We start from the raw sequence: 27,809 nt of genomic DNA, 5'->3' as shown, positions 1-27,809 counted from the left end.
ATTGGAAATTATTTTTTAGGGCACGATGTGACCCGTCAAATGGACGGCTTAAGACATCCTATGGTGTAAGCCGTACACAGTACTTTGTGAAAAAGAATACTGGACTAAGCGGGCTTACACCTTATATAAAAACTGGGAAACACAAATCCGAACGAAATCGAAAATGATGGAAGACGCACTGTTTGTGCAACTCCACAAGCTCCCCACAACGATATCAGAAGAAACCCTAGAAAACGTGCTCGAAACCCTATGGAAAACACGAAAATCAGGTCTAAATTCTCTGCAGAAATCTTACATTCACTCCCTTCTAAATCTTCCATCCATTGAAGAACTCGACCCGGTAGGGTAATATCTCCCCCTCATTCCTCTTCCCTTTTTCTTGGAAGAAAAAAATTCTAATTTTATTATGCTTATTAATTCAAGATTTTCCTGGCTTTAATTTGATGTTTTGCTAATTACATGGACATCTGAAACTGACACTTTTAGGTATTTTGGCTCTATGTGTGGTGTGTTTTTAGTTCCTTGTGATTGTTTATATTTGATTTCTTCTGTGGGTTGGTGTTTTCTTGGCTATATATGGAAATATATCGAAAAGGGCATTTGCATTTTAAATGTATTCTTCGATTTTTTTATTCTGGATGCATTGTCCTTTTTTTTTTTTTTTGAATGGTTTGATATGAACTACTCATATGGTCTGGTTCACTACATATAGGATTCCCTTAATTTGTGGTGTTGATTTACTTATTCTACATTTTTTTTTAGTCTTTAGGGCCTTAGGGGTACTATGCTTGTTTTGTTTCGTATTCCTTCACGTCTCTATCCTGGGCTGAGGATCCATTGAAATTGGGCTGCATTAGATTGTGTTACCAAGTGGCATGGATCATCCCCAATATAAAATACAGTTGCTTCTTGAAAGTGATCAAAGGTGGTGTGTGGTGTGCATGGGTGTTACATTTTCTCTGCTCGTTGAATCCGTTTGAGCATGTTAGTACTCCAAGATAACATAGAGAAGCCTAATGCAATGCAAATATGGTTTCTGGGTCCAAAAAGCGGATAGGACTGATGCTCATGCATTACCATTAAGTTTACCAGCTATAAAAAAAGTCATGATTGCTTCATGCAAAAATTGTTTTAGGATCCACATTTTGAGCAGCAGTTAATACATGTCGAGCCAATGCTGTTATTTATGTAACACTGTTGCAGGGTTTAAGGTTGTGAGGTTTTGTGGCTCATGTCTCGAGAGAAGTCAGAAGACTTCGTGTGAACTACGTTGAACTCTATTGAGCACTGTTATTAGACTTGTATGAATTTCTATTTGAATGGACCCCATTTAGAGATGCTTCCTATCTAACAGAATTTATATGAATTTTCATATTTTGTATTTTGTTCAAAATCTTAGGATTTTTATTCCATGATCTTTTGAAGTACCCAACCTGAGTCAAAATATCAAGAAATCAACCGTTCACGAATATCTGATTTATCAGGATAATCTTGATCGCACCCAAGGCATTCGATGCATTTTATTTTCCATTTCAATTTGGATAAGGGCCTGCGGCTAACCTTTGTCACTAAAATGATCCTCTCTTTAATAATAGCTATGTTGCCATGAAATATGTCTTGAGTTAAAGTTGTCGTTAATTGGTTGGTAGATGCCAATGGTCTTTTTTTTTCATGAGGATTGAGAAATTATTAATCTTGGAAAGCCCAAATATTGAATTTACCCATGCTAATCACAATCAATATACTTACGAGAAAAGCTTATGAATATGCTGATCATTTACTGGTTTTTGCTAGATATATTTTGATTAACGTGACTTTGTTGCTTACAGATGTGCCTACTTTTATCCTAACTTTTATTATAAGCATTAAGATTTGTGCGATCCATATACCAACTACTTTTGTTTCAGATAAATAACATCTGGGATCATGACTATAGGTTGTAGCATGCCTCCGTTTGTTAGTTAGAAAGTGTGTACATGAGAGCCTCACTGGGGACGATATTCAAAAGCTATTTCCTCTTGATCTTCCTCTTGAACTCCAAAGCATTCTTGTGCTGATATTGCAGAAATATCAGAACCAGTGGAAGGATGAATTTTCGAGAGACCAGGTGCCGTAGTTTCTCTCAATCTTATTTCACCAATCTATATACATTTTGTATGTCAGTAACTCAGTATTGAGTATAAACTAATGTCTGTAGGGTAATGCATTTTTCATTATACCATAGATATGAACTTATTCTTTGAAATGTATAGAAGCTTTTACCTCTTGATTTACAAATCTGGTTGTCGTAAAACTGATTTTGTTTGAAAGATCTCATCGGGAACTTACCATGACACTTAATTTTGACTACTTATGGTGAGCTATTGGATTGATATTTCTAGATTGTTTAACCTGGTTAAAATGTCTGACATCTATGATACCCTTTTTTCTCCTCTAGTCTGACTAAAGAAATTTCAAGGTTATTTTAGTCAGTTAGTAATTAATCTTTTGAAAGCTCGCAGTGAGACTGTGAGAGCTTTGTAATTTACAAACCTGAATTTTTTTTTCTTTATTGTTAAGATCTCCACGCTATCCTTTCATTCTGTTCTAAAAATTTTAGATCTTGCCTACATAATTCTGGACTGTTTGTTTTTCCCTGTTACATCCTAATCGTGTAGGTCACCCTATTCCAATCTTTCTATCCAGTTTGAATACATCTTTTTAATCCCTGGTAAAACTGAACCATGTCAGTTTCTCAGAGTATTGCCCACATCCACTTTGTCCCCTTGGTTCCAATCCTTCAAATTTTTATTTGATTTCCCTTGGTGGCCCTATGCTAATTTGTTTTGTACTTTTCTTTATAAAAAGATCTTCAATTAGGCATTAAATTTTCGTAAGCCAATAGCACCATTTGATTAATTGGGAGTTGTGGTGAGTATCGGCTTGTGTTTTGGTCTTTACCTTCCAAGTTTTTTCATATTGCATTCTCACAATACGCTCCCTTTTCTTCATGATCTTAAATTGGTTACGGAAAAATGTATAAAATAAAGCCGCATTTTCTTATAATATGTCCTATTGAAAAACAAGGGAACATTGAAAAAACTAGAAGTCTTTAAGACATTGGTCATGGAAATATTTGGAAACTATGGACATTTAGGAAACACTGTGGGTCATCGTTGATCCATAGTTTACTTGTATTTTGTTGGTTTTCCGTTATTTTTTTCGTTTTATTCGTTTTCAATTTACACTGTCTCATTTTTGTTGCATTTGTTTTCTAGCCTCCTTGGCAAAGGACGAGGGTTTCACATCAGGAACATGAGGAAAGTAGTGAAGAAGAGAATCCTGAACTTGAGAAATCAAATGAATCAGGGCAGGAAGTTCACGAGAAAATTTGGCCACGACGTTCACTAAGAGCCCATCATACCCCCAACCAAATTAGTTGATTATGTAATTCACAAGCATTGAGCATTTAGATCTCTTAGGCTTAGTGTTTGTTGCACATATGTGCTCAGCCTTGTTTCTCCCCCTTTCGCATGTTTCGAGTTAGGGATGGTTTTGTGCTTTTATTGTATCATCTTTCTCTTTATCTAATAAATCGGTAGGGGTCCCTGTTAAACCCCAGCTTATCCATTAAAAAAAAAAACTTAGGCATGAATGTCCACAAATACATGAAGATATTTCTGAAATAGAAGAGACAATACTATAAAGATAGAAAGCTCATACTACCACTCTCTTATTTTGGCACACTCATTATGTTGAGAAATTGTTGGAAATTGTAACATACATTGGCCCTGTTTGGATTTCAAGAAAAACATTTCCGACATAAAAAAAATTATCAAGAATTTTTTTCTTAGAGGTAAATGATAAGATTATGGTTAATTTAGAGGGATTTTATAATAAATTGAAGGTCCCACTATTAAAAATTCCATAGGGCTGGTACAAGTAGTCATTGTTAGCATGTCAAACAAAAAGGAAATTTTAGAAATATTTATCCTTTCTTCCAAAAAATTCTTGCAAGGAAATATTAAAATAAAGAGAGGTTTATCTAATAAAGGGAATATAACAACAATCTCAATTTATAAGAAAAGGAAAAGGAAACCTTAGAATAACAAATCATTACAGATTTTGTAACTGAATTCAGTGTATAAACGGAAATTATTTTGTGCAAAAAAAATTAATCATTTCTCGTCGCCCTTTACTTATTTATTATTTTGATATGTTTTGGTTATCTTTCGCTCTAAATCCGCGGTTGAAGGGGCTCGAAAACTGGGGAAAAAAAAGAAAAGGAAAACAAAAAGGAAAATCCTTCGTTTAAGGTGAGAAATTTTTCATGAGTTCAGTTCGTGTACTCTTTCCTCTCTAAGAAAATCAGCTTATAATGATTATTTCTACTTTTATATATTTTTTTCAATAATTTTAATTTCCTTCGTGATTAATCTCGTTAGATTCCTTCGTTTTTTTTTGCTTGTTATCTTTTTGAGATCATTTGATATTCTATTTCATTTATTGAAATGATTAATTTTTTTTGCACAAAATAATTTCCGTTTATACACTGAATTCAGTTACAAAATCTGTAATGATTTGCTATTCTAGGGTTTCCTTTTCCTTTTCTTATGAATTGAGATTGTTGTTATATTCCCTTGTTTTTATTAGATAAACCTCTCTTTATTTTAATATTTCCTTGCAAGAATTTTTTGGAAGAAAGGATAAATATTTCTAAAATTTCCTTTTTGTTTGACATGCTAACAATGACTACTTGAACCAGCCCTATGGAATTTTTAATAGTGGGACCTTCAATTTATTATAAAATCCCTCTAAATTAACCATAATCTTATCATTTACCTCTAAGAAAAAAAATTCTTGATAAATTTTTTTATGTCGGAAATGTTTTTCTTGGAATCCAAACAGGGCCAATGTCTGTTACAATTTTCAACAATTTCTCAACATAATGGGTGTGCAAAAATAAGAGAGTGGTAGTATGAGCTTTCTATCTTTATAGTATTGTCTGACTCTCTCGCTAGGAGTGGTGTCTTTCGCCCAAGCTTGGAACAGTTTGATTATTTACCTCCTTGATATTGTATTTTGTTTTTCTTTATGTAGCTTGTTTTCGAACCAGCTCGGTTCTTAATATATTCTCTTACCGCTTCAAAAAAAAAAAATCTTTATAGTATTGTCTCTTCTATTTCAGAAATATCTTCATGTATTTGTGGACATTCATGCCTAAGTTTTTTTTTTTAATGGGTAAGATGGGGTTTAACAGGGACCCCTACCGATTTATTAGATAAAGAGAAAGATGATACAATAAAAGCACAAAACCATCCCTAACTCGGAACATGCGAAAAGGGGAGAACCAAGGCTGAGCACATATGTGCAACAAACACTAAGCCTAAGAGATCTAAATGCTCAATGCTTGTGAATTACATAATCTACTAATTTGGTAGTGTTATGATGGGCTCTTAGTGAATATCGTGGCCAAATTTTCTTGTGAACTTGCTGCCCTGATCTCAAGTTCTCGATTCTCTTCTTTACTACTATCTTCATGCTTGACTGGGATCAGGTAGACTTGATTGCATTCCTCTGCCTAGGATACCTTCTTTTTTTGAGATTCATTGGGACCTTTTGTGCTTGTTGGATCGTCCTCCTTTTCTGAGGAAGATTCTAAGGAGGAGGAAACCTCTTTAGGGTCGGAGTCGTCCTCTGGTTCATGCCTAAGTTAAATTGTGAGCAAAAATGTATTCATGATTTTGATCTTCTATTTACCTGGATTAGTTTTTGCAAATCAGCTTAAGTGAACCAGCTGCAATTTATTGTTGGGGGAGAATAATGTGGTGAACTGGGAGAATAGTGTTAAAATACATCAGTTTTTTTTATTTCTGTGTTGACTCTGCTGGTCTAATAAGAAGCTTGCTGATTTTGTTAGTAAGTCCAAGAAAGTCACATATTTATCCTTTTCTTTATTATAGAGTTTAGACTTTAGACTCTGTGCTCGGTAGCAGGTCAAACCAAGTAGACTTGGATGATTTCTGCATCGAGTGGTGAGCTTTTCAACATTGCAAGTGATAGAGGGGGCTACCTGGATGCTATATTAATCAAAATAAAGCACATCTGATAAGATTATAAGCAGGTTCTCACTGGCGGAAACAATTGGCCCTACCAGTGTTCTTTTGGATACTGACTCAATATAGGGGTGGACCCATCATTTTGACAAATGGGATTCCTACACGACTAGCTAATTAGTTTGTACGAGGGATTACAATCCTCTTCCCTAGTACATTTATTCATATGGTAACACTTGATACCTGTTCATTTTTTATTTCCTGTCTATTGCCATTAACATAGCCTTTTGGCTAATATCAAGTGTAGTATCTGTTCTTATCAATTTAATATCTGATACGTGGTTCATCGGACCACATGATATTAGCCTACTTTTTCGTGGGGAAAACAAATCATAAAAACTATTTTCTGTTTCATTTTCTTTTGTGGAGCCATCTTGTCTAGGTTTCTTTTTTCTTTTTTTCTTAAATAAAATGCTTCTTAATTGCTCAAAAAAGAAACATGCAAAAAGAAGATACTTACGGTAGTTCCAAATTCCAATTATATATGGATATGTGACAACTTAAATTTTCTTTGGATTTATCCTTTAATATTTCCTTTGCATTTTTTTTTCTAACCATCAAATGGGAATTTCTCCTTGTCTACTTATCAGATGGCGTCTATGACAGGAGAGGATTCAGCATCAATGGCTGCATTTATGGAGCTTGCCCTAGAGCAGGTATTCTTGTATAAAATAAGAAGCTCAACTTTGAAGTAAGCAGGGACTTCCTTAGAATTATATATTTGTTTCCTCTCTACTATCATCTTTGTTATATGATTTATAGATAGTTGTTCCTAATGTATAGGCTTCCCTATCCGGTGCTATATGAGGATGAATTATGTGTTAAATTGTACTGTATCATATGAAATAACCGCCTTGTTAGAACAGCTTTAAAAGTTAATATTTTGGCTAACATCTGTTTTAAGGAAATTTTGTTCTGTATAGGCATAGGTTGTCTTAAAAGTCACAAGCTGAATCTTATCCTTCTATGGGTCAATGTTTGCAGTTTTGCACCTTGAACTCAGTTTCTGACTTGCACTTCGGTGCAAATGGTCTGGGTAATATGATGATACTTTAGACTTTTTCCAACATTTTTTTTATAAAACAAACATTTTCAAACAGTTGATTCTCAGTTTTATATGGTCAAGCCACAGATGTGTTGATTCGACTGAGTCCAAGCTTAATCTAATCTTTTCCAAGTTCTTTATCACGTTTTGGCCTTTTTTTGTTTAACAGCCTTCATGTTGACCACTTCAAGGCAGCGCCGTTTCCCTCAATCCTTCTGAATTTTGCTTCTTTCTTATTTTTTACAGGCTAAGTTTGCCCTTGAAAACGTAGAAGTCCCAATTGGGTGAGTTCATCATCATTTCCTTTCCATGTATCATTTCTAACTAGGTCATGTGTGATCCATTGAATGCATCTACATCTGGGAATTGGGATGAGTTCTATATCCCGATCATTTAATTATTTTGCTATTTCTTTTCAATTTGCTAATCATATACAAATAGACATCCAATATGGCATTGGATGCTATTTTTACAAATGTATAGCAACAACTTAGTTGTATCATTTCTTCCCTTAGAATATGATTGTTTTTTGTCTATCTTCTGTGCTGGAAAATGTTATTTGAATTATGAATCTTAATTGTTTTGTCTATCTCCTGTTCATCGAATATTCCACCATTTGTTGACATAAGGCTTCCTCTGGCTATTCTATCTAATATAATATATTTTGGTTCTGTATGTGACTATTGGAGGTGGAGAAGTTACTTCGATAAGTTGTTTAATGGAGAACCTGTAGCAAATTTGGGAGAACTTGATAACGCTTTTGATGATACAAATCAGAGGTTTGTTCGTAGAATCCGAACATCAGAGGTAAGAGTAGCTGTGAAAAATATGAAATTAGGTAAGGCTAGGGGGCCTGACGATATTCCTATTGAGACTTGGAGATGCTTGGGTGATGTGAGTTTAGTTTGGTTAATTAGATTATTTAACAATATTTGGAAGATTAAGAAGATGCCTGATGAGTGGAGGAAGAGTACATTAGTATCTATTTATAAGAATAAAGGGGATATTCAGAGTTGCACCAATTACCGGGGAATTAAGCTAATGAGTCACACCATGAAGCTTTGGGAGAGGGTAATTGAGCATAGACTAAGAAAAGAGACTAAGGTGTCAGAGAATCAATTTGGTTTCATGCCCGAACGATCGACTATGGAAGCTATCTTCTTGATTAGGCTGTTAATGGAGAGATTTGGAGAAAATAAAAAGGACCTTCATATGGTTTTCATTGATTTGGAGAAAGCATATGATAGGGTTCCCAGGAGTGTTATGTGGTGGGTCCTTGAAAGGAAAAAAGTGCTTACTAAATATGTTGATGTGATTAAAGATATGTACGATGGAGCAATAACTAGTGTTAGAACCACGGATGACACTTCTAGTGAGTTTCCAATTACAATAGGATTGCACCAAGGATCAGCTCTATGCTTATCTTTTTACGCTAGTTATGGATGAGCTTACGGAAGGTATCCAGGATGAGGTACTATGGTGTATGTTATTTGCAGATGATATAGTATTAATCGACGGAACCAAAGCATGAGTAAATGCTAAATTAGAGTTATGGAGAACTATTTTGGAATCTAAAGGTTTTAGACTAAGTAGGACTAAGACAGAATATATGGAATGCAACTTTAGTAATGTAAGGAGGCGGGACGAGGACGTAGTAAATATGAGTGGGCAGGAGGTACCTAAGAGGGATATTTTTCGATATCTTGGTTCAATTCTACATAAGGAAGGAGAGATTGAAGAGAATGTTAACCATAGAATAAGAGCAGGTTGGTCGAAGTGGAAGCTTGCCTCAGGAGTTCTGTACGACAGTAAAATCCCTACCAAGTTGAAGGGAAAGTTTTATAAGATAGTTGTGAGGCCAGCCATGTTGTACGGCTCAGAATGTTGGGCCACCAAAAAGCAGCATGTGCATAAGATGAGTGTAGCGAAGATGCGAATGCTTAGATGGATGTGCGGCCTCACAAGGTTAGATAGAATTAAAAATGAAAACATTCGTAAAAAGGTGGGGGTGGCTCCAATCGAGGAGAAGATGAGAGAGCACCGCTTAAGATGGTGTGGACATATCCAACGTAGGCCTTTGGATGCTCCGGTGAGAAGAGGTGACTCGTGCCAAATTGAGGGAGTAAAAAGAGGTAGGGGTAGACCGAAAATAACATTGGTAGAAACAATGAGGAAAGACTTGGTAGCTAGGAACATAACAGAGAACATAACCTTGGATAGGATAGAATAGAAGAAAATGATCCACGTAGAAGAACCCAACTAGAACCAGGATTAGAGCCGGGTAGATCCCTTTTACCTTCTTCATGAATTTTTTTCTCTAAAGGATTCATTTAGCCGACCCCAACTAGCTTGGGACAAAGGCTTTGTTGAGTTGAGTTGAGTTGACTATGTGACTATTGGAGCTCAATCTGTTTACCATGGACGCTGTCTGTTACAATATAAGTACTCGATGAGAGAATATTGCAAACCTATATTTATACTTCCTTTCAGTTTTCGCATGGCTCTTTTTGTTTATTTTTTTCTTCTTTTTTCTCAACTAATACGATCCATGGATATCAAAGCTGTTCTCATGATGTTTTCTCCTCATAGATACTTGTGAAAGGATGCATGTGCTGTTTATGTTGATGTTTCCACCTTTAAATTTGTTCACCAGGTGTGTGGTTGTGGAGGATGGAAAGGTCATTTCCTCTGGGAGTAACCGAACCACTGAGACACGAAATGTATGATCTTCAACCTTGTTTCCTCTTCAAGAATGATTAATCCAGCAATTGATAAACTAGGGCTTGCTCTAGCTAATTGTATGAGTTCAACTTTACATGTTCATCTCTTCATTGTGTTTTGCCATGATGTTAGAGACGAGAGTATTTGCTCTTATTTTTTTCGTTTTATATTTTCAGAAATATGCACATACTAATCAAGTAGAGTTCTCTATACATTTGTTTGGTAATGGATGCCATTAATCTTTTAGAGCCCTAAATGGAACACATGAGATATACATATATTCCTTTAAAATTTAGTGTGGAATAAAGCAACAATTGGTAAGCGATTAGCCGTATACACTCAAGTACGAAAATGATAGATAATAAACTAATCAGTAGTCCTCTCTGTCAAATACTTAGGCCCTGTTTGTTTGAGATTATGACAACCGATGGTGAGCTGTCAAACCGGTTATTGGGGTCGAAATACATTAATTTTGAGTCTAATAATCGGTCCTGGGGCTCACCGTCGATTATTTTAATCTCAAATGAACAGGGCCTTAAATGTCACTTTTGGGCGATCTAATTGCAGATTTTCTCTCAATTGATGATATATGTGCAGGCTACCAGACATGCAGAAATGGAAGCAATTGATGTCTTACTTGAGCAGTGGCAAAGAAATGGACTTTCACATTTAGATGTTGCAGAAAAGTTTTCAAGATGTGATCTCTATGTTACATGCGAGCCATGTATAATGTGTGCAACAGCCTTATCCATTCTTGGTTTGCTCATTCAACCTACTTTGATTATGAAACTAATTTACTTGTTTCAAATTGCTCTATTTCTTTGTTTCTTTCTTTATTTGCTTATATGGTTTTGGAAGGAATAAGAGCAGTTTATTATGGCTGTGCTAATGATAAATTTGGAGGATGTGGATCAATCTTGTCACTACATACAAATAGTTCTGAGCATTTTCCTAGGTTTGTTCCAGACCTTGGTACTACATACAGGGCATATATATTTGTTTAATTCATTGTCATTTAACCATATTAGACTGTTGCATGTTGTCTTTTTATGTTTGTCTAATTGTTTCTTACTATGTAATATGAGATTTCTGAGAAAGAAATTTTGCACTTTCCATCCCTCCTAGAATAATTAAGTAAATAAGTGATGATTGTGTTTGATTTAGTGAATTAATTTCTATATCAAAGGCAAGCCTAACCACAGGTTATATCATTCGCGAGTTCTGTTAACAGCTAGATTCTCCAGCAGTTACTTTCTGGCTATATGTATCCTTCTAGCAAAGTTAAGAGGCAGTATAGTTAGAAATTAGTGAACTAATTTTTGTTTAAAAATTTTAAAAATATAAAGCCTGATCACTGTGTTCTCTCGTGCTTGTTTCCAACTTTTTAGAACATATGTGCTAAATCTTTCGTGTTTCGTGACCCTAGCTGGAAAAGTGTTTTGTTTTCCTTTTATAGATAACATATGCACTAGTTTACATGAACATGTTATTCCATGAAACCTACAATATCCAGTTTCCACTATGGTTGACTTAAAATTCTCTACTTTTGTGACAACAGCAAAGCTTTTCAAGGGAAGGGTTTCAAATGTATGGGAGGAATCATGGCGTTGGAGGCCGTCTCTCTTCTACGAAATTTCTATGATCAAGGAAATCCCAATGGTATTTAGTTACACCATAATTGCTTAGATTTAAGTTTCATAGTCCACAACTAGCGATCCATATTTGCTTAACTCCCCCCAACAAGTGCATATTTTTATTGATAATACCATAGTCCATATGAAATGCAGTTCAAGAACTGAAATAAAGTTAGATTCTTAGAAAAATCAACGTTGTGTTTGTCCTTTTAATAACAAAGGCGTCCTTAGGTGCTTCACAAAAAAGCCTGTCCTTACGTCATTTCTATAAAATACAGTCATCAAATAGCGTGTTAAACATACCATATATCACAAATATCTCCGATATTTTCAAATTATAGCGATTTTATCGTGTCATTTTGACAAAAAGATAAAATCCCAAAATAATCCCAAGAATTTAAAAAATATGGCTATATTTCCGTTTGACACGAGAATATCACGATTTTTTTTTTGAACGGCAGGAAGAAAAACAAAACCAACAAGGAAAAGGAGAAAATACAGAGCTATACAGAGGGAGAAAATATCATGATATTTTATGATATATTTTATTTGTATTTTTTCTTAATTTATATATTTTAAATTATTTTATTTTTATCATTTTCCCCGATATAAACCCAAAAAAAATATATATATATATATCATGAGATTTTACTTTACCGAGGAATTCTCGAGAACGATATTTTTGACTTGGCACATACCTCACCAACTTCATGAATCCACTACTATACACAAATATAGTCTATTAAGGGGTGATGTCCAGACAAGTTTTCTACAGATTTGTTAGAGAGGACTTGTCCTCTTTGGTGGTGTTTGGGGTTAACTTTAACATGATTCGCTAAGCCTATGAAACCAGTTGGAAGTAGAAAAACATTGTGTATGAGACTGAGTAATTTTTCAACTTCTATTCTCCGACATTTTTCATATCACCCAGATAGTGTAACTGTGTCCAATGATTGGGAGGAGCACTACACTGGCATTTACTTGGAAGCTCGTCCAAGGTTGATGACTGTTCATTGCTCTTTTCTTTTGATATCTTGAAGTGGAACTTGGGTTCAAAATCTTTTACATTTGAGTTGGCATGGCTACAGTTTCCAGAGTTCGAGAAAGAAGTAGAAAGATGGTAGGTGAGTTGCATTTTGAGTGGAGTAGTTTCCAATTTATGAACAAATTAAAGGCTCCAAAAGCTAAAGTCAGGGTTGGAGTAAGACTTTTTTGGCTCTATAAGCAGTAAAAAAGAGGAAATCATAAAATTAAAAAAAGAAAAAGAAAAACTATGAAACCATCAATCTCTGGTGCTCCCTGCGTGTGGGTCATGCCACCTGCGCATTCTAGAAAAGTGCTATTATTCTTGTTGCTTGTTATTTACATTTTTGTGCTTGTAGAAAAGGCTAGAGTATATAGCCCGACTTTGCCAATGATATAGGCAGAATACTATGTCACTTCATAGTTTATACACAGTTTAAGACATCAGCTATTCATTTCTGCATATGTTTTACTTGGTAACTGTTTCCTTACCCTTTTACCTTCCATATTTTTCAGCTCCAAAGCCTCATAGACCAGTTCGGATCTCTCTATGATAGAAGGTAAGGCATGATTATTATTTTGTTCTTTTTAAATCTGTGTTGAGATCGGAAGGTTGAATTTGGTTCAGGGATTGTCTTTTTGCTCTGTGATGTTGGATAATGAACTATGAGTTGCCTCAATATGAAACACTAATGAGTGTTCCATCCACATGAATTCAGGATGTTTTGGATTGCTTATCCAGTGGGCTCCACCATGGAGATGTCATAAGACACAAAATGGCATTCATCAAATTATCAAAGCTTCCACTTTTGGTGTCCAAATGAATGGAAATTGGAAAGAAATTGAACATTGGACCACATTAAAGTCCTCCAATTGGATGGTTAGGCTAGCTCACTATATTGATGAAGAAGAAGAAGAGGGAGAATTGTTCATGGGAATAAGAGAGTATGTCACCAGCGTGGGGTCATGCCCTATTTTTTCAATTATAATATTTACAATATAACAGAATACTCCTAATGAGGAGAAGAGACAAAACAATTGGGAGAAATGCTATAAGATCACACACACCGCACAACTCAAATTAAACTATTCATAAATTTCAACACTCCCCCTCAAGTTGACACATGAATACCGAACATGTCCAGAGCTTGCTAATAATCGTCTAAAGATGAATTCTGTTAGTGATTTTGGATTTTCAAAATCTTATATTTTGGCATGGTTTAGTGTTTTTGGAAAATGTTTTCTAAATAGCGTTTGGGAAAAAGAAAATGTTTTCTTGGAAAGATTTGCTTTTTACAAAGGATGTATAATTGTAGTTGAAAAAGATAGTCTCGTACCGAATGAGAGAAAGGAAAGAGAAGGGCTTATAAAGCATTACACTTCTCTACTACTTGTTTGTTTGCACATTGGGTTGAACTCATAGTTGGACCAGCAGGATGGTGCAACACACACGCACGCGCGTAGCGTGGGCAATGGGCTATAGGGCGCATATCAAATGGGTGTGATCTAACGGTCAAATTTCAAACTTTCTAGAAAGGTGCCCTGTAGAGGTGTTTTTTCACACAGAAAAGACACCAGGTGGTCTATGAAATGTGCAGAATTCGGTCATTTCAAGATAGAAAACGAATTGGCAATTCCATTGTGCAATTCTGACTAATTTTAAACACTCTTCTACATTCTTTCAAAATCCCCAAGGATTTCTTCATACTGTTCTTCTTTTGTTTACTGTTCTAGATACTTATGCAGAAACAGTATCTGGAAATTTCTCTAAGGTTTGAAATTTTCGGAAGGGCATTTCGGGTTTGATTCCGCTAGTGCGAGGCGTCATCAAACATTAGTAGGGCTTCCCTACTAGGCTTCATTGTATCGTGGAGGCAATTCGCGGATCCCCTTTGCACACTACTGGTGGGGGCGAATCTTGTCTTAAGGAAAGTGATATCACGCCTTGAAGCAACACATTTCAGTTCTCTCATCACCAACAGTAACCCTCAAACTTATACAAATTCTAGGGACGTTTTTGGTTAGAAGCTGATCCCCTGATGTGACGTAAGGAACCGTGATGATTTTTTCCAGATATCACAGTATTCTCTGAACTACTTCAAAATGTGTAGAGGTTGGTAAATGCACGAATCTACTCTCCATGCTCACTACATACGAGATGTCTCTAGACGCGGAGTGGTAAGTTAAATCAGTTTTCCAACCCATATTTGATAGGTTCCTAGATCAGGAACTTGTGTTGTTGGTTACCCAGCCTATGATTTGGTTCCATAGGACATTTTGAAGGTATTGCTCCCTGTTTATGTCAACCGGTCAAGAACAGACTTCCTTTGAGATGAAGATTTCAAGCTTTGATCTGGCTACCTCAATACCATGAAAGTATTTGAGAGGTTCCAAGTCATTTTATTTCACAGGCACATCCAAGATAACCTTTTAGATCTTGGATAGACTTAACATAGTCACTAGTTATGACCAAGGTTTTAAATTTTGGCCGATCGGATTTTAGTGAGGACCGAAACCGAAATTGCCAAAATCTACCAAATTTAGCCTAAAGGGTGCATTCCTGAGAAGTGTAGACTCCGTGCTTGCGAAGAAAGGCCACTCAGGGAGCAGCATGCGCATCGGGCTTCAAGAAGTACACTAGAGCAACAAGGCATTGAAAGTGATCGCCTTCGGCTATGTCGAAATTTTGGAAATTGTGGTGATATTTTTTTTATAAAATATTAATTTTTTATTCCTTTACAGAATCTCAGCTGAAATTTTGGCCTTAAAAAACGGCATTTCGAGCGCCTTTAGGGCTCGTTTGGATGCCGAGAAGATTTTGATTTGAATTTCTTACATTTGCAGCCCGTTTTGTGTTGTGATTTGGATCCGGATCAAATCCTTTGATTTCCAAATAAGCTGTGGAAATAAGTACTTGGAAACCCACAGATCTGGCAGAACAGGAAAAGATTGATTGCGGTACAAAAAACGAATTGAAGGAGAGCAAAAAGAAAGATGCAAGGGTTCTTTTCCTCATCCAACAAGCTATGACATCAAAGGAAGCATGGGATTTGCTTCAAGATGAATATCAAAAGGTACTTCGAAGGTAATCTCTGTTAAGTTACAAACCCTCCGTTGTAATTTGAGAATTTGATTATGAAAAATAATGAATCTATTCAAGTTTTTTTCTCAAGAGTTAGTTCTATTGTAAATCAAATAAGAACTTATGGGAAAAATTAGATGATCACAAAATTATTGAAAAAGCGTTAAGGAGTCTTCCTCATAAATTTGATCATGTAGTTGCTGCCATAGAAGAGTCTAAGGATTTATCTATATATTCTATGAATGAATTAATGGGTTCTTTGAAAGCACATGAGTAGAAATTGAATAGGATTGCAGAAAACCCACTAGAACAAGCGTTTCAATCAAAAATGAATTTGAAGAAAAGATCAGGAAGAGGCCGTGGACTTGAGACCTCTCCCCTCCAGTAGGAAGTAACCCCTTCCCTCTCTGACCGATCTGTTCATTTTGTATTCAAAACTCAATTCCAAATCCAAATACAAAATATGAGGTATCCAAACGGGCTATTATTGGATTTCGGCTAAAATTTTGGTTTTTGGTTAGGACTGAAATTACCCCCGAAACTAAAATTTAAAACCTTGGTTATGACCATGTCATCCACGTACACTTAAAATTATGGTATTCTTACCATCCTGCTTAATGGAAACATAGTGATCTGCCCAACTTCTTTTGAAGCCCATGTGACTGCTTCTTTTGTTACAGATGGGATGAAATGTAGAAGAACATTTTACCCTTGTGTAGGGCAATAGGTAATTCAAGAGTTAAAGCAGGAGTAAAACGAATGTTCGGAACAGTGCCTAAATCCAAGGCTTTTGATTGATGAGTCACTTGAGATGGTGGCTGGTTCAGCTTCTTTTGTTCGATGACTTTAGACTTTGAGAGATTTTGCACCATCAATAGATGAAGATGATGGGATCTCATTTTCAAAAGTTACGAGAAGAGGAACATTATTGTTCTTCACTAACAATTAAGTGACTGGAAGTGTTTTTTCAAGAGTGGAGAAATAGAGAACTTGCTCATGAAAGGTAACATCCATAGATGCATATCTTTTTCTTATTTCAGGAGAGTAACATCTATATCTTTTTAGGAAAATTTGAGCAACATAAGAAAACACATTTGACAGATGAACCCAAATAACTTCCCCAGGATTCATCATAAAAGAATAATGCTAATACATGAGAATCCTCTTAAAAAAACTTCTAATGGAGAGATTAGATCAAAATATTCTAGATCTCTTCATTTAATTTCAGAATCCGCAATTTTCAAATATCCATAAATAGCCTTTCAATCTGTCCACAAAATTGAAATAAAAACCATTAAAAATACATTGATTTTGGATTACCACTTAGACATGTCTCATATATGGTATTTAGGGGTGTAAACGAGCCGAGCCGAGCCGAGCTTGGCCAGACTCGGCTCGGCTCGTTAAGCTCAAAAGCTCGGCTCGGGCTCGGGCTCGAACCAGGCTCGGCTCGGCTCGGTCAGGCTCGGCCAGGCTCGTGAGCCTTACCGAGCTTGGGTTATATTAAGTTCACACCCCTCATCTTCCCTGGACAGCCCTATATAGTGTAATTTCACTACTTTTTTTACACTATGGGGGGTGGTCCAAGTAACAAATGGGGTTCCTAAAATGAAGTGACATATTTTGCCTCCCCCTTTCACTCCCTGGACAACCCTTTTAGTGTATATATTAATATATAATATATATATTTAAATATATATTAAATTCTTAACGAGCCTTAACGAGCCGAGCCGAGCCGAGCCGAGCCTGGCCTAAATCGGGCTCGGCTCGTTAAGCTTAACGAGCCTGGCGAGCCGGCTTGTTAAGGATTCGAGCCGAGCTCGAGCGAGCTTCCAAGCCCCCGAGCCAAAATTGACACCCTTAATGGTGTTGATGTGCTATAAAACCGATGCGGCCAGCCTTACAGCCAAGAGTGGAGGGTTGAGTATGTCCTCATCTTGGGGCTTGCCCTATTTTATTCACTCGTTGTACTATCAGACTATTAGTCTATTTATAATATGACAAAAATATCATTAATGAGAAGAGACTAAGCAATATGGACATACACCAGATGACTTTACATGCCATAAAACACAAATTAAACCATGCATGACTTCCAATAGTTTAAGACCAATGAGAATGGTGTAAAGGCTACAACTAGACCTGGCAAACGGGTGGGCAGGGCCGGGTTTCACCCAACCCGTATGGGTCGGGGTAAAAAAATGACACGGGTCACAATTTGGTGAACCCAGACCCCACCCGTACTGGTCGGGTGGACCCGCGGGTCAACCCCCCCTTCCCTTTTTTTGCTGTTTTTATTCCCACACTATAATAGAATGATCCAAGCCGTCCAGGTAATGCACCATAACTTAAATAGGTTGTGTCCAAAAAATCATTTCCACATGATGATCCTAGCCCTATGATCTATGGAGGAATTGCATATTATTATTTATGGAAACCTCTATAGATTGGAGGGCTAGGATCATCCTATGGAAATGATTTTGGTGGGTGACCTATTTACTGTGTGTTCCATCACATGGACGGTTTAGATCATCCTGTGATGTGGTCAGTACAGTACTCTCTGAAAATTATGGTACTATAAGGGTTTAAACCATATAAAATCTCGAACATTTTGGTTTTTACCGGCACCCGCGGTTCCACCCGACCCGGCCCAGTGGACCTGCGGGTCCGGGTCACTTTTTGCCAGGTCTAGCCATCACATCTCCACAGTGGGACGTACTGAATGAATTGTTCGGATCAAGTCAACTTCACAAAGCAGGTCAATCACGTTTCACGTAGATCACATTTAGGTGTATCTCATAGTATCATTTCCTGAAAGCTTCCACAAAAAAAAAGGGGACATTCTCAAACGGGCCACGACTTTGAGGTATTGGGACCATCATTGCCACCTAGAAAGTTGTTTAAGCGACTAACCATTTTTCTAACTTGGGAAGAAGATAATGTGAACAGAACACAGAATTTGTTACTTCTTCCATATTGGTGGAAGTACAAGTTTTTACCTTGGATTCCCAAGCTAATAAGAAAATATCTGAGTAGAGCATTGACCATCGAGTCATTTGGAAACTTTGGAAGTTCATGGTATCAAAAGTAGGGGTGGCAATGGTTCGGTTCAACCCCAAACCGAACCGAACCGAAATTTGAATCGGTTTGGTAAAACCAAACCGAAACCAAATTTTCGGTTCAATTCCGCCAATTTTGCCACTCCTAACTCATAATAATTGGAAATATTCGGTTTCGGTTCGGTTTGATCCCCAAACCAAACCAAAACCTGAATCGGTTTGGTTTCACCAAACCAAAACCAAATTTTCGGTTCGGTTTCGGCTCGGTTCAGCCAATTTTGCCACCCCTAATAAAAAAAGCAAAGGGCAACGATCCAATATAAAAATCCTACAGGGAACCTTTCTTGCCTGATATAAGTAGGGGGTTATCAAACCTTTGAGGAATCATTTTATGGGAAAAAAAAATCATGCTTGCCAAACTTGCCCTAGGTGGATTAGTAGATTTCGATATTTGTGTTTATATCTATTTTTGCTGTACATATAGGAACACCGTAAGGCTGTGCCACCAGTTGGAAATTTTAATCATGTAATGTCAAAAGGGTGTCCTTTGGAATGGTCATACTACAAAAGTTACAAACCAAATTATGAAAAGGTAGACTACCAAAGCTATGAGTCCCTCTCTTCCTCAATCTCCAGGGAAATGACATGTTTACTGGGACGAGAATCTTGAGTGATAGTGGCCTGCAATGGATGGTTAAAACAAAATGGGAAATGATATGTCCACCCCTTTTGTTTGTCTTTTCCCGAAAATAGAGGTGAAATGCAGATTTTTTTAGGAAAAGACAACTAGCAGGAGTGGAAATATCATTTCCCAAACAAAAATGGGACCCATTCAAGGAAAAAGACTCAAACTACCATTGATCAGTAATAACTAGAAATTGGGTAAGAGCTTATTCTCTCCTTTACATTGTGATCTAAAGAAGTGAAGCTACATCTTATGATGAAATACTGAAATCGTTTTGCCCTTTTCTCTTTATTCCATTTTGCTCTGAATTATTGAAAATTCTGCTATTTAGGGCCTCTTTGGATGCCACCAAATCTGGCCATTATTAGAAGATTAGATTTATTTTATTTTATTTGAGAATGTTATCTATGTTCGTCCCATTGGGTCATCATGTGTGCATTGAGGGGGTCATGATCATAAATTTAGTCGTCGTAGCTCCAAAGAAAGACAGTATGGCATGAAGCTCCACCCTAAATTAGCAAGAATCAGAATGTTAATCCAATGCCCCCACCCCATGGAAATGTCCCTCTATTTTATTTATTTGTTATTTGATTTCTTGTTTTTGTTTGTGGGTAATGAGGATTTACTATTGTTTTGTTTACTATGATAGGAATTCTCTTGTTGAGACCCTATGAATCGATTGAAACCTTGCCGTGTATTTTCTTCCTTGCCTATTATCTAATAGAATTCGATTATATTAGGTACAATAGAATAAAAAACTATTGATGCATTACATGGCATTTATAATATGAGATTAAGAGGCCTGGGATAGTCACACCACGCTGGTAAAGTTCTTCGCTTTGCATCGAATTAAACCACATGCTCCACCGCTTGTGCGGGCCCCCATCAATTCCTTTGAGTTTCATTATTGCGAACGTACTCCCAGGCGGACTTACCAGCCTTGATCGTTACAAAAGGCGATGCTACCACATCGAGCCTGTTGCCAGGGAGGAAGATCAATATATTGCTTAAGTAGCTTATACATAAAAAAATCACATAGCACATAATATAGTTTAAAGGCCATGGTATCTTCACCCATCAAACCAGGTTTTGGAAGAGTTCCTAACCTCAGCTTGCCTAGAACGGCATCGACTGGAAACTTGGAAATTATCATCCTTGCTACTTTTTTCAATAAGATCTGGTGGGTCTTCCTAACCCCAGCTTGCCTTCTAAAAATTGATGGCACCTGAAAACAGGAGAGTTACAATCTAGTACAAAACTTCTACAGGCAGAGGGTCATTACAGAATTGTACTCACTTTCTCAGTAATGAGTGGGCCATAAGCAACCCACTCCCTTGTTAAAAAGTCAAGCAGGTAGGATAAGTTGGCCCTTTTCTCATTGCTGTCTGGTCTTTGTTTGGATGGTGATAATCAACTCCTACATATTTTTCAAAGCTGATGTTCTTCATCAACTACTAATACAAAGAAAGCTTTGGAAACAATATGAATAGAGTAAGGGCAGGGCTTTTCTTTACCCTTCTGAATCAATAAAAACCAGATCTTACATGATGAAATATTCAATCTCTCGCTCCTCCCTTCTGCTCCTCCTGGTTGTTGTCATACTGGTAACTGAAACTGTGGCTTCTGTAGGTAAGAAATTTTCTATATTCACCACTGAGCTTTCTACCAAATAGCTGTCTTGAAATCCAAAGGATTTTTTCACTAGGGATGTCCCAATTGCAATACAAAGGGCACTGTGACATACATGGTTCCATATTTGAATGATCTAAACTGCCCATTTGATAGGCCTTCTTTAGGATATTCTATGGCTGAAAATTCAGGCCAATCATGCCATCGTAATATCCAACAGTATATTTTTTGCTGTTGATTAGTTTTCCATCATCCATGTTTAACAACAAACATAGACCATATTTGTTTGAAAAACATATATAAACCATATTTAGGCTGTTTTCAATGTGGATAGATATCCTTGGATAAGCTATTTTGGGGATTGACTACCCTGCTTGCTTGAAATTATCTTGTCTGGAGTTAACCGATTTTGGTCTGGTAATATTTTAAGGATTTTTGCTGATTAGTCCCTATAGGGCAAAATAATTGCTTATTAGTCCCTAAGAAAAGCATATTAGCTGAAGAGTCCTACTTTTAGAAAATATTTGCTAAAAGGTCCCTAAAACTCACTAACTTCATTTTTCTCCGTTAAAAATTTTAAAATGGCAAATTTACACCCCCCCCCCAAACAACGCCCACCCCATTTAATCCGTTTTAGGGTTTTTGATTTCCCTTCCAATATTTTGGGAAAAAAGTAAGAAATAAGCAACAATATTATCTCTTCCAACATTGATCGACTTTCCCTTTGACATTCTCCCTTCTTCTCCTCCTAAGATTAGAAGCCAGACCCTAGTTCTTATTACCATAACAAAACTGAAACCTAAAATTTCTTATTTCTTACAGATAAAAAAAGATAAGGTCAACCAACCCTATTCAATTTCTCAGTCAGGGACCTTTGGTTTATGATGTTATCCTTCTAAATTAATCAGATATAATTCCTCAATGAAAAAAAAATTCCATAGAAATAATTTTCCATTAGAGATATTTTCTTGCAATCCAACCAAGATAGGAATTTCTTACAAAAGTTAGAAACGAAAATAAAATTTCTTACTTCATTTATCGATGATGAAGAGATAAATCAAACTGACCCTATTTAATTTATTTTAGAGGGACTTTCAATTTATTTAATTCCTAAAATAATTTTTTTGTTGAAGGTTTTTTGACGAGAATATTGGAAGAGATAATATTGTTGCTTATTTCCTAGTTTTTCTCCAAAAATATTGGAAGGCAAATAAAAAAACGCTAAAACTGATTAAATGGGTTGCAGGTAAATTTGCCATTTAAAAATTTTTAACGGAGAAAAATGAAGTTCGTGAGTTTTAAGGACCTTTTAGCAAATATTTTCTAAAAATAGGACTGTTCAGCTAATATGATTTTCTTAGGGACTAATAAGCAATTATTTTGCCATGTAGGGACTAATAAGCAAAAGTCCCAATATTTTATCCAAGAACAAAGCTACACAAGCAAAAGTCCCAATATTTTATCCAAGAACAAAGCTACACCTGAAAGGAGGATAGCATGTATATCAAGGATGAAATGAACAGCAGCTTGCTATCCCCATAGAGAACATCCCCATTAGATGTTATGATTGGTGCAGTTTGCCCCTATATTCACTGGTTTGCTTGGTCACAACTTTATTAAGGTTCGCTAAGTGCAGGCTTCTTCATGTGTGAGTTTGGCTGGTTTCAACTTTCAACTCTGTCATCGTTTATACATAAAGACCATTCAAATCCTCCCCAAATCTCAATACATATGGGAAGTAAGAAGATTAGACATAAAGTAGAAAGTAAAAAAATGAGTAAGAAGGAAAAATTCGAAATTATGTGACCTTGTATAATTATTTGAAAAAACTATGTGACCTTGTCATATAATCTTGGTGAAGTGTTGCAAGTTCGAAAAAAAAAGGGTATTGCAAGCCGTATTATGAACTGGTTCCCTCATGCCGGTTCAAAATATGGCACCTCGTCAAGTGAAACAGGTAATAATGGTTTGGGGATAGGAGCTCCAAAGCAATCCCTATCAAGTGGAAGGTTCAGTCAAAGGTAGGACCCAATATGGGTTCACATTTCATAATAACAAAAATCTAATTTTTATGTTGGATCTATGAAATAAGACAAATGAGAAATTAAACATAACAAAAATAGATACAAAAGGGACATTTTTTAGCTGTATACCTTGACTGATAGCATAACCCTCTGGTTCCAACTAGTCCAGGGGAACTTATACTACAATTGTTAAAACTGACACCATACCATTATATACTAAATCTTTCTAGACTAACTTACTAATGGGATGCCTGATACATTAAATTTCGCTTTAGCCAATGATCTAATTAGAGGAATCACTTGGACTATAGTCTCGAATTTCTTAATAGCAGTATCTAGTATAAATAAATTCCCTCGCACTTTCCTCCATACCCCAGAAGGGTTTAGTCAATACTTGAAAGATATTGTTACGTACCCAAGATTAGCTGGAAGATCTTCTTGATTTCCTTAGTAGTAGATTTCCTTATCTCTTGCTATAGCTAGGATATTAGTTTCCTTTTATTATTATCTTGTTTCCTAAGTATCCTTTAGGATTTGGGAAGTTTGGATTGTTTCCTAAATAGTAGAAATGCTAATTCTGAAAGTATGTAATCTCTTTCTTTTTAATGTATGAATGGAAAAGCAAGGACTCTTTTAGGAGATTTGGCCATCTCGAATAGGCCTACATTGTTTCTTTCTCTCTTATTTTTACTTTTATCCAAGGGGTCGTATCATCTGGTATCAGAGCTATGGCTAATGAAAGTCATGCTACCCAAAACCAGCGGATGGAGGCAGAGATTTGATCTCTTAAGGAAGGCTATGAAGCGCACGGACGTATTCTTGAAGATATTCTAAAGAAATTGACGGCCTTAGATGCAACATGCCAAAGTTTAGTCGCATCAAAGGTTCAGGACGAATTGGATGATGCCCCCGTAGCACCACAAGTAAATCAAGGAAATCTTGAAGATGTGCAGACACATCTCCGTACCCTCTGTCTAGAATTTCCTAGATTTGACGGATCCGATCCAGCCGGGTGGGTTTTTTGTGCTGAACAGTTTCAAAGGTTCAATAAAATACCCGATGAGCGTATGGTAGATTTGGCATCGATCCACCTTACTGGGGATGCAATACCATGGTTTTGTTGGATGGAGAAGACCATGGGTGTAATGGCATGGTCACAATTCAAGCATGCTTTATGTGCTCGGTTTGGGCCGCCTGGAAGCGACAATCCAGGAGGAGCACTATCAAAATTAGAACAAACGGTATCTGTTCTGGAATATCAGTCGGAGTTTGAGCGATTGGTCAACCGAACCGTACGATTACTCGAATCATTCTTAATCGAATGTTTTATTTCGGGCCTTCGTGACGATATTCGGGCCGGCGTTAAAATGTTTCAACCGATTACTCTCCAGCATGCATCCCAACTAGCCTTGTTACATGAGGAATTATCTCTAGCTAGTGGTCGATACTCGCGCCCCCCACTTCCAAATCCATCGACGTCTACTTCTACAGCGGTTGCCCTCATGAAGGAAGGACCATTACCAGCAAAATAATTAACACCTACTGAAATGATCGAGCGGCGCAAGAAAGGGTTATGCTATAATTGCAATGAGAAGTATAGCCCACTCCATCAATGTCGAGGACAGTTGGCGATATTAGAAGGATTTGGATTTGAAAACAAGGAAGAAGAAATAATAAAAGTAGAAGGATCTTAGTCCTTGAGGACAAGGACTCTTAAGAGGAAGGGAATGTTACGTACCCAAGATTAGCTGGAAGATCTTCTTGATTTCCTTAGTAGAAGATTTCCTTATTTCTTGCTATAGCTAGGATATTAGTTTCCTTTTATTATTATCTTGTTTCCTACGTATCCTTTAGGATTTGGGAAGTTTGGATTGTTTCCTAAATAGTAGAAATGCTAATTCTATAAGTACGTAATCTCTTTCTTTTTAACCTATGAATGGAAAAGCAAGGACTGTTTTAGGAGATTTGGCCATCTCGAATAGGCCTACATTGTTTCTCTCTCTTATTTTTACTTTTATCCAAGAGGTCGTATCAGATATCCTAGAAGTAGAAGGAATGATTGTATAATTGGTTTATTTCATGCCCTACTGAAGCATTCCCCCTTGCAACCTAAATGCCTTTAACAGACCACGTCCTTGAACTTCCTCTTAATAGAACAAATGAACTGAAACTGGTTCTTCTAACAATCAAACTAATGAACTGAAACTGGTTCTTCTAACAGACAAACTATTCTCCTTTCTTTGTTGATAACTGAATTTCTTCTAAAAAGCAAAGTACTCCGTTTCCCTAGTTGGTAACTGAATCAAGATCTGACGTTAACTATCTTTTGCAAATTATTAGATTTCTACAAGTGCTTATATCTGTATTTGCTGCACATGTAGGAACACAGAAGGAACTATTTCATTCATGGCGAATTTCGCATTCACTGAGGCCTGGTATCGTACCACCTCCGACGCCAGTCACTCACATTGGACCCAGCACTCCCTAAAAGGATTCTTATATTTATTATTCTGTTCTTGTAGAATTTGGTATTCAGAGAGGGGTATGACACTTGATTTTTATTTACTAATATCCTAGGAAATAAATTGGAAAGCAAAAGTTAAGATGATATCACTTGATGTCATGGATTTTTCAAGCATGTAATCTTTAAATGAATTTCTCTGTTCTTGGGATTGGCTAATCGCCTAATCCTGATGTGATAAATTTATCCTGAAATTATCTTCTCCATTGTTCAAAAAACTCGTTACGGTAATGATTTATCCAAGAACAAAATTGTTGAAGAACAATGATTTGTTCATTCTCACCCCACAATTTCAACGGTATTGATTGGCTTGCATGCGTAGCATGCACCAAAAGCATAGTTGAAAAGATCTCTTTGTATACCTTTAAAATTATTCACAAGTAGTCTTGTATTCAAATGGTTTTCAAGTTAGACATGAGTATCTTGGCAATTTTGTGAAATCAGATTCTGCAGCACCTATTATTTAGGAGAGGAGAGCCACCTCATAACATTTTTTATCTTATTAATTTAATGCCCTCAAAGCATTCAATGCATGGGTCATCTCTCCTGAAAAAGTTAGGCAGCAAAATCGCATTTGCGAATTCGTCTAGACACTAAATATGATCATTTACAAATAATAATTTTAGAAATGATATGGTTAGTGGCTTCCAAAGAAGCCCTAATGTCTCATTTGCAAATAAGATTAACTTGGAGACCAAATTCAGTCAAATTTTGAGGAGATTTTCATATTTTCTACTCCCATTATCAGTTTTTTGAATGAAAATTTATAGCTAAATACATAGAGATAAAAGGGAATGATTTATCAGTCCTGTGATGATGAGAAGCACCATATTTGAGGCTCTGCACATGGAAAACTGGCATCATGTAGGCAGCCCTCGCTGTTGTGGCACAATCACCACACTACTTGTCATCAGAGGTCTCTGATAATATCACTACCAGCTAATTTCAATCAAATTTTAGGATTTCCAACTTCAATCTAAAAATAGAGAAAACCCAACAGAGAAATACCCAAGAGGGACCCACTTTACTATTTCAAGGTTTCTCAACACCTTAAAAGGTTTTGAGGACAATCCTATAGAGAGCAGTCCAGTAATTCACAATTCCATTTCAAAATAATGCAGAAAATGTATTTGTTCATGTATATTAGATTTTAAGTATAGCAGCACTGTAGAATTATGATGTGATTTATACATTCAACCCACCCCACAAAAGAAAACAACAAAAACATTACAAAAGACAAGAAAGACTATTGACAATACAGGTTTCCAACCTGGTATGTAGTTCAGTCTAGAGTGAATTCTTTCATTGACTGGGGACTGTAGAGGATGTCGAAGGGCTTTTTGCCAAGGCTATCTTTTAGGATGGTGATTTCGCCCTCCTTGATAAGTATGTCTTCATCAAGGGCTTCGATTCTCTTTTTTAATGAATTCACTTCACAGTTCAGCAACATGTTCTTCTCACTACACTGCTTTACTTCCTCCCACATCAAGTCTCTCTCATTTGAAACTTTCGGCAGTATCCCTTTTGTAATTGTCAGCTCTTTCATACACTCTTGTAAATCATTTTGGAGCTGATTTATCTTCTCATCCTTCTTCAATGTCTGTTTGTAATTAAACCCGCTCAAATCATTATAAAGGTGATACGTAAAAGAAATTAAAATCTACTCCAATAGAAAGCATATTAATGAATCTGAATAATTACTAATCGGGACTCAGGGGTCATCAAAAGTTCTCTAAATCATGCAGAATGTACACACTAATAAAAATGCAATCATGCAGTACAACCTCAAAACATGCAACTATAATTACTTACCAATATACATATGCAAAGGTTACATCACACAGAGATAAACAATTGCACATAATAGGTTCAAATGTTACATTACAAACATTGATATGAAAACACAGATACAAATATAACGGCATAGATAAAAGCTTAACCTGAACAAGTGCTCTTACCAAAGTTTATATTAGACAACTATAAAAGCATAAATTAAAAATCTAATTGACTGTTAAAATACTAAAAAAAGTGTTCAAAACCGTAATTCGTGTGACCGTTGGAAATTCTGAATTTGCAGCATGATATGCTCACCTGAAGTTCAAGATTCTTCATCTTTTGCGTGAGGCAGGAAACTGCATCTTGTGACCTCTGGATTTCACATCTGAGGATGTCGTGACCCCTAACTGATGTTGCCAGCTCAGCTTGCAATTGCTCGAGTTCCAGCTCTTTAAAATACAACTTTTCACGTAACACTTTCGTGAGTAGAACTTCAGCCTTGTTCTGCATCACCC

General features: G+C 36.4%; 1 protein-coding gene, 2 long non-coding RNA genes and 1 pseudogene across 5 annotated transcripts; 3 read left to right on the top strand and 1 right to left on the bottom strand.

The window, feature by feature from the left end:
• The first annotated feature begins 127 nt into the window (after positions 1–127).
• EMB2191 (Cytidine/deoxycytidylate deaminase family protein) lies at positions 128–15,690 on the top strand. 3 transcript variants are annotated; one of them, XM_077385063.1, is made up of 10 exons: positions 130–340; positions 1,937–2,107; positions 6,686–6,751; positions 7,387–7,424; positions 9,794–9,860; positions 10,459–10,618; positions 10,720–10,816; positions 11,420–11,520; positions 13,035–13,078; positions 15,363–15,690. In XM_077385063.1, exons 1-9 carry the CDS (start codon positions 164–166, stop codon positions 13,070–13,072), a joined length of 915 nt encoding a protein of 304 aa, XP_077241178.1. In that variant the 5' UTR covers positions 130–163; the 3' UTR covers positions 13,073–13,078; positions 15,363–15,690. The 3 variants fall into 3 exon arrangements, with proteins under 3 accessions (XP_077241179.1, XP_077241178.1, XP_077241177.1); XM_077385062.1 differs by lacking the exon at positions 15,363–15,690 and adding an exon at positions 13,238–13,623; XM_077385064.1 differs by lacking the exons at positions 10,720–10,816; positions 15,363–15,690 and having other exon boundaries at positions 128–340; positions 10,459–10,592; positions 13,035–13,231.
• LOC143882362 (U2 spliceosomal RNA) lies at positions 6,310–6,469 on the top strand (annotated as a pseudogene).
• A 5,043-nt stretch (positions 15,691–20,733) lies between the features above and the next one.
• On the top strand, positions 20,734–25,635 carry LOC143880935 (uncharacterized). Its single transcript, XR_013251820.1, has 2 exons — positions 20,734–20,973; positions 25,379–25,635. It is a non-coding gene; the product is annotated as an uncharacterized LOC143880935 (long non-coding RNA).
• A 996-nt stretch (positions 25,636–26,631) lies between these two features.
• Positions 26,632–27,790, bottom strand: LOC143880934 (uncharacterized). Its single transcript, XR_013251819.1, has 2 exons — positions 27,610–27,790; positions 26,632–27,118 (listed from the first exon to the last, which is right to left on the bottom strand). It is a non-coding gene; the product is annotated as an uncharacterized LOC143880934 (long non-coding RNA).
• Positions 27,791–27,809: the final 19 nt, after the last annotated feature.

Source organism: Tasmannia lanceolata, unplaced genomic scaffold (genome assembly GCF_043159265.1).
Source record: "Tasmannia lanceolata isolate RefF3 unplaced genomic scaffold, GAP_Taslan_0.1 ptg000007l, whole genome shotgun sequence".
NCBI classification, from domain to species: domain Eukaryota; kingdom Viridiplantae; phylum Streptophyta; class Magnoliopsida; order Canellales; family Winteraceae; genus Tasmannia; species Tasmannia lanceolata.
Note: the sequence above shows the minus strand (reverse complement) of the source record. Positions and strands in the feature narration are given on the sequence as shown.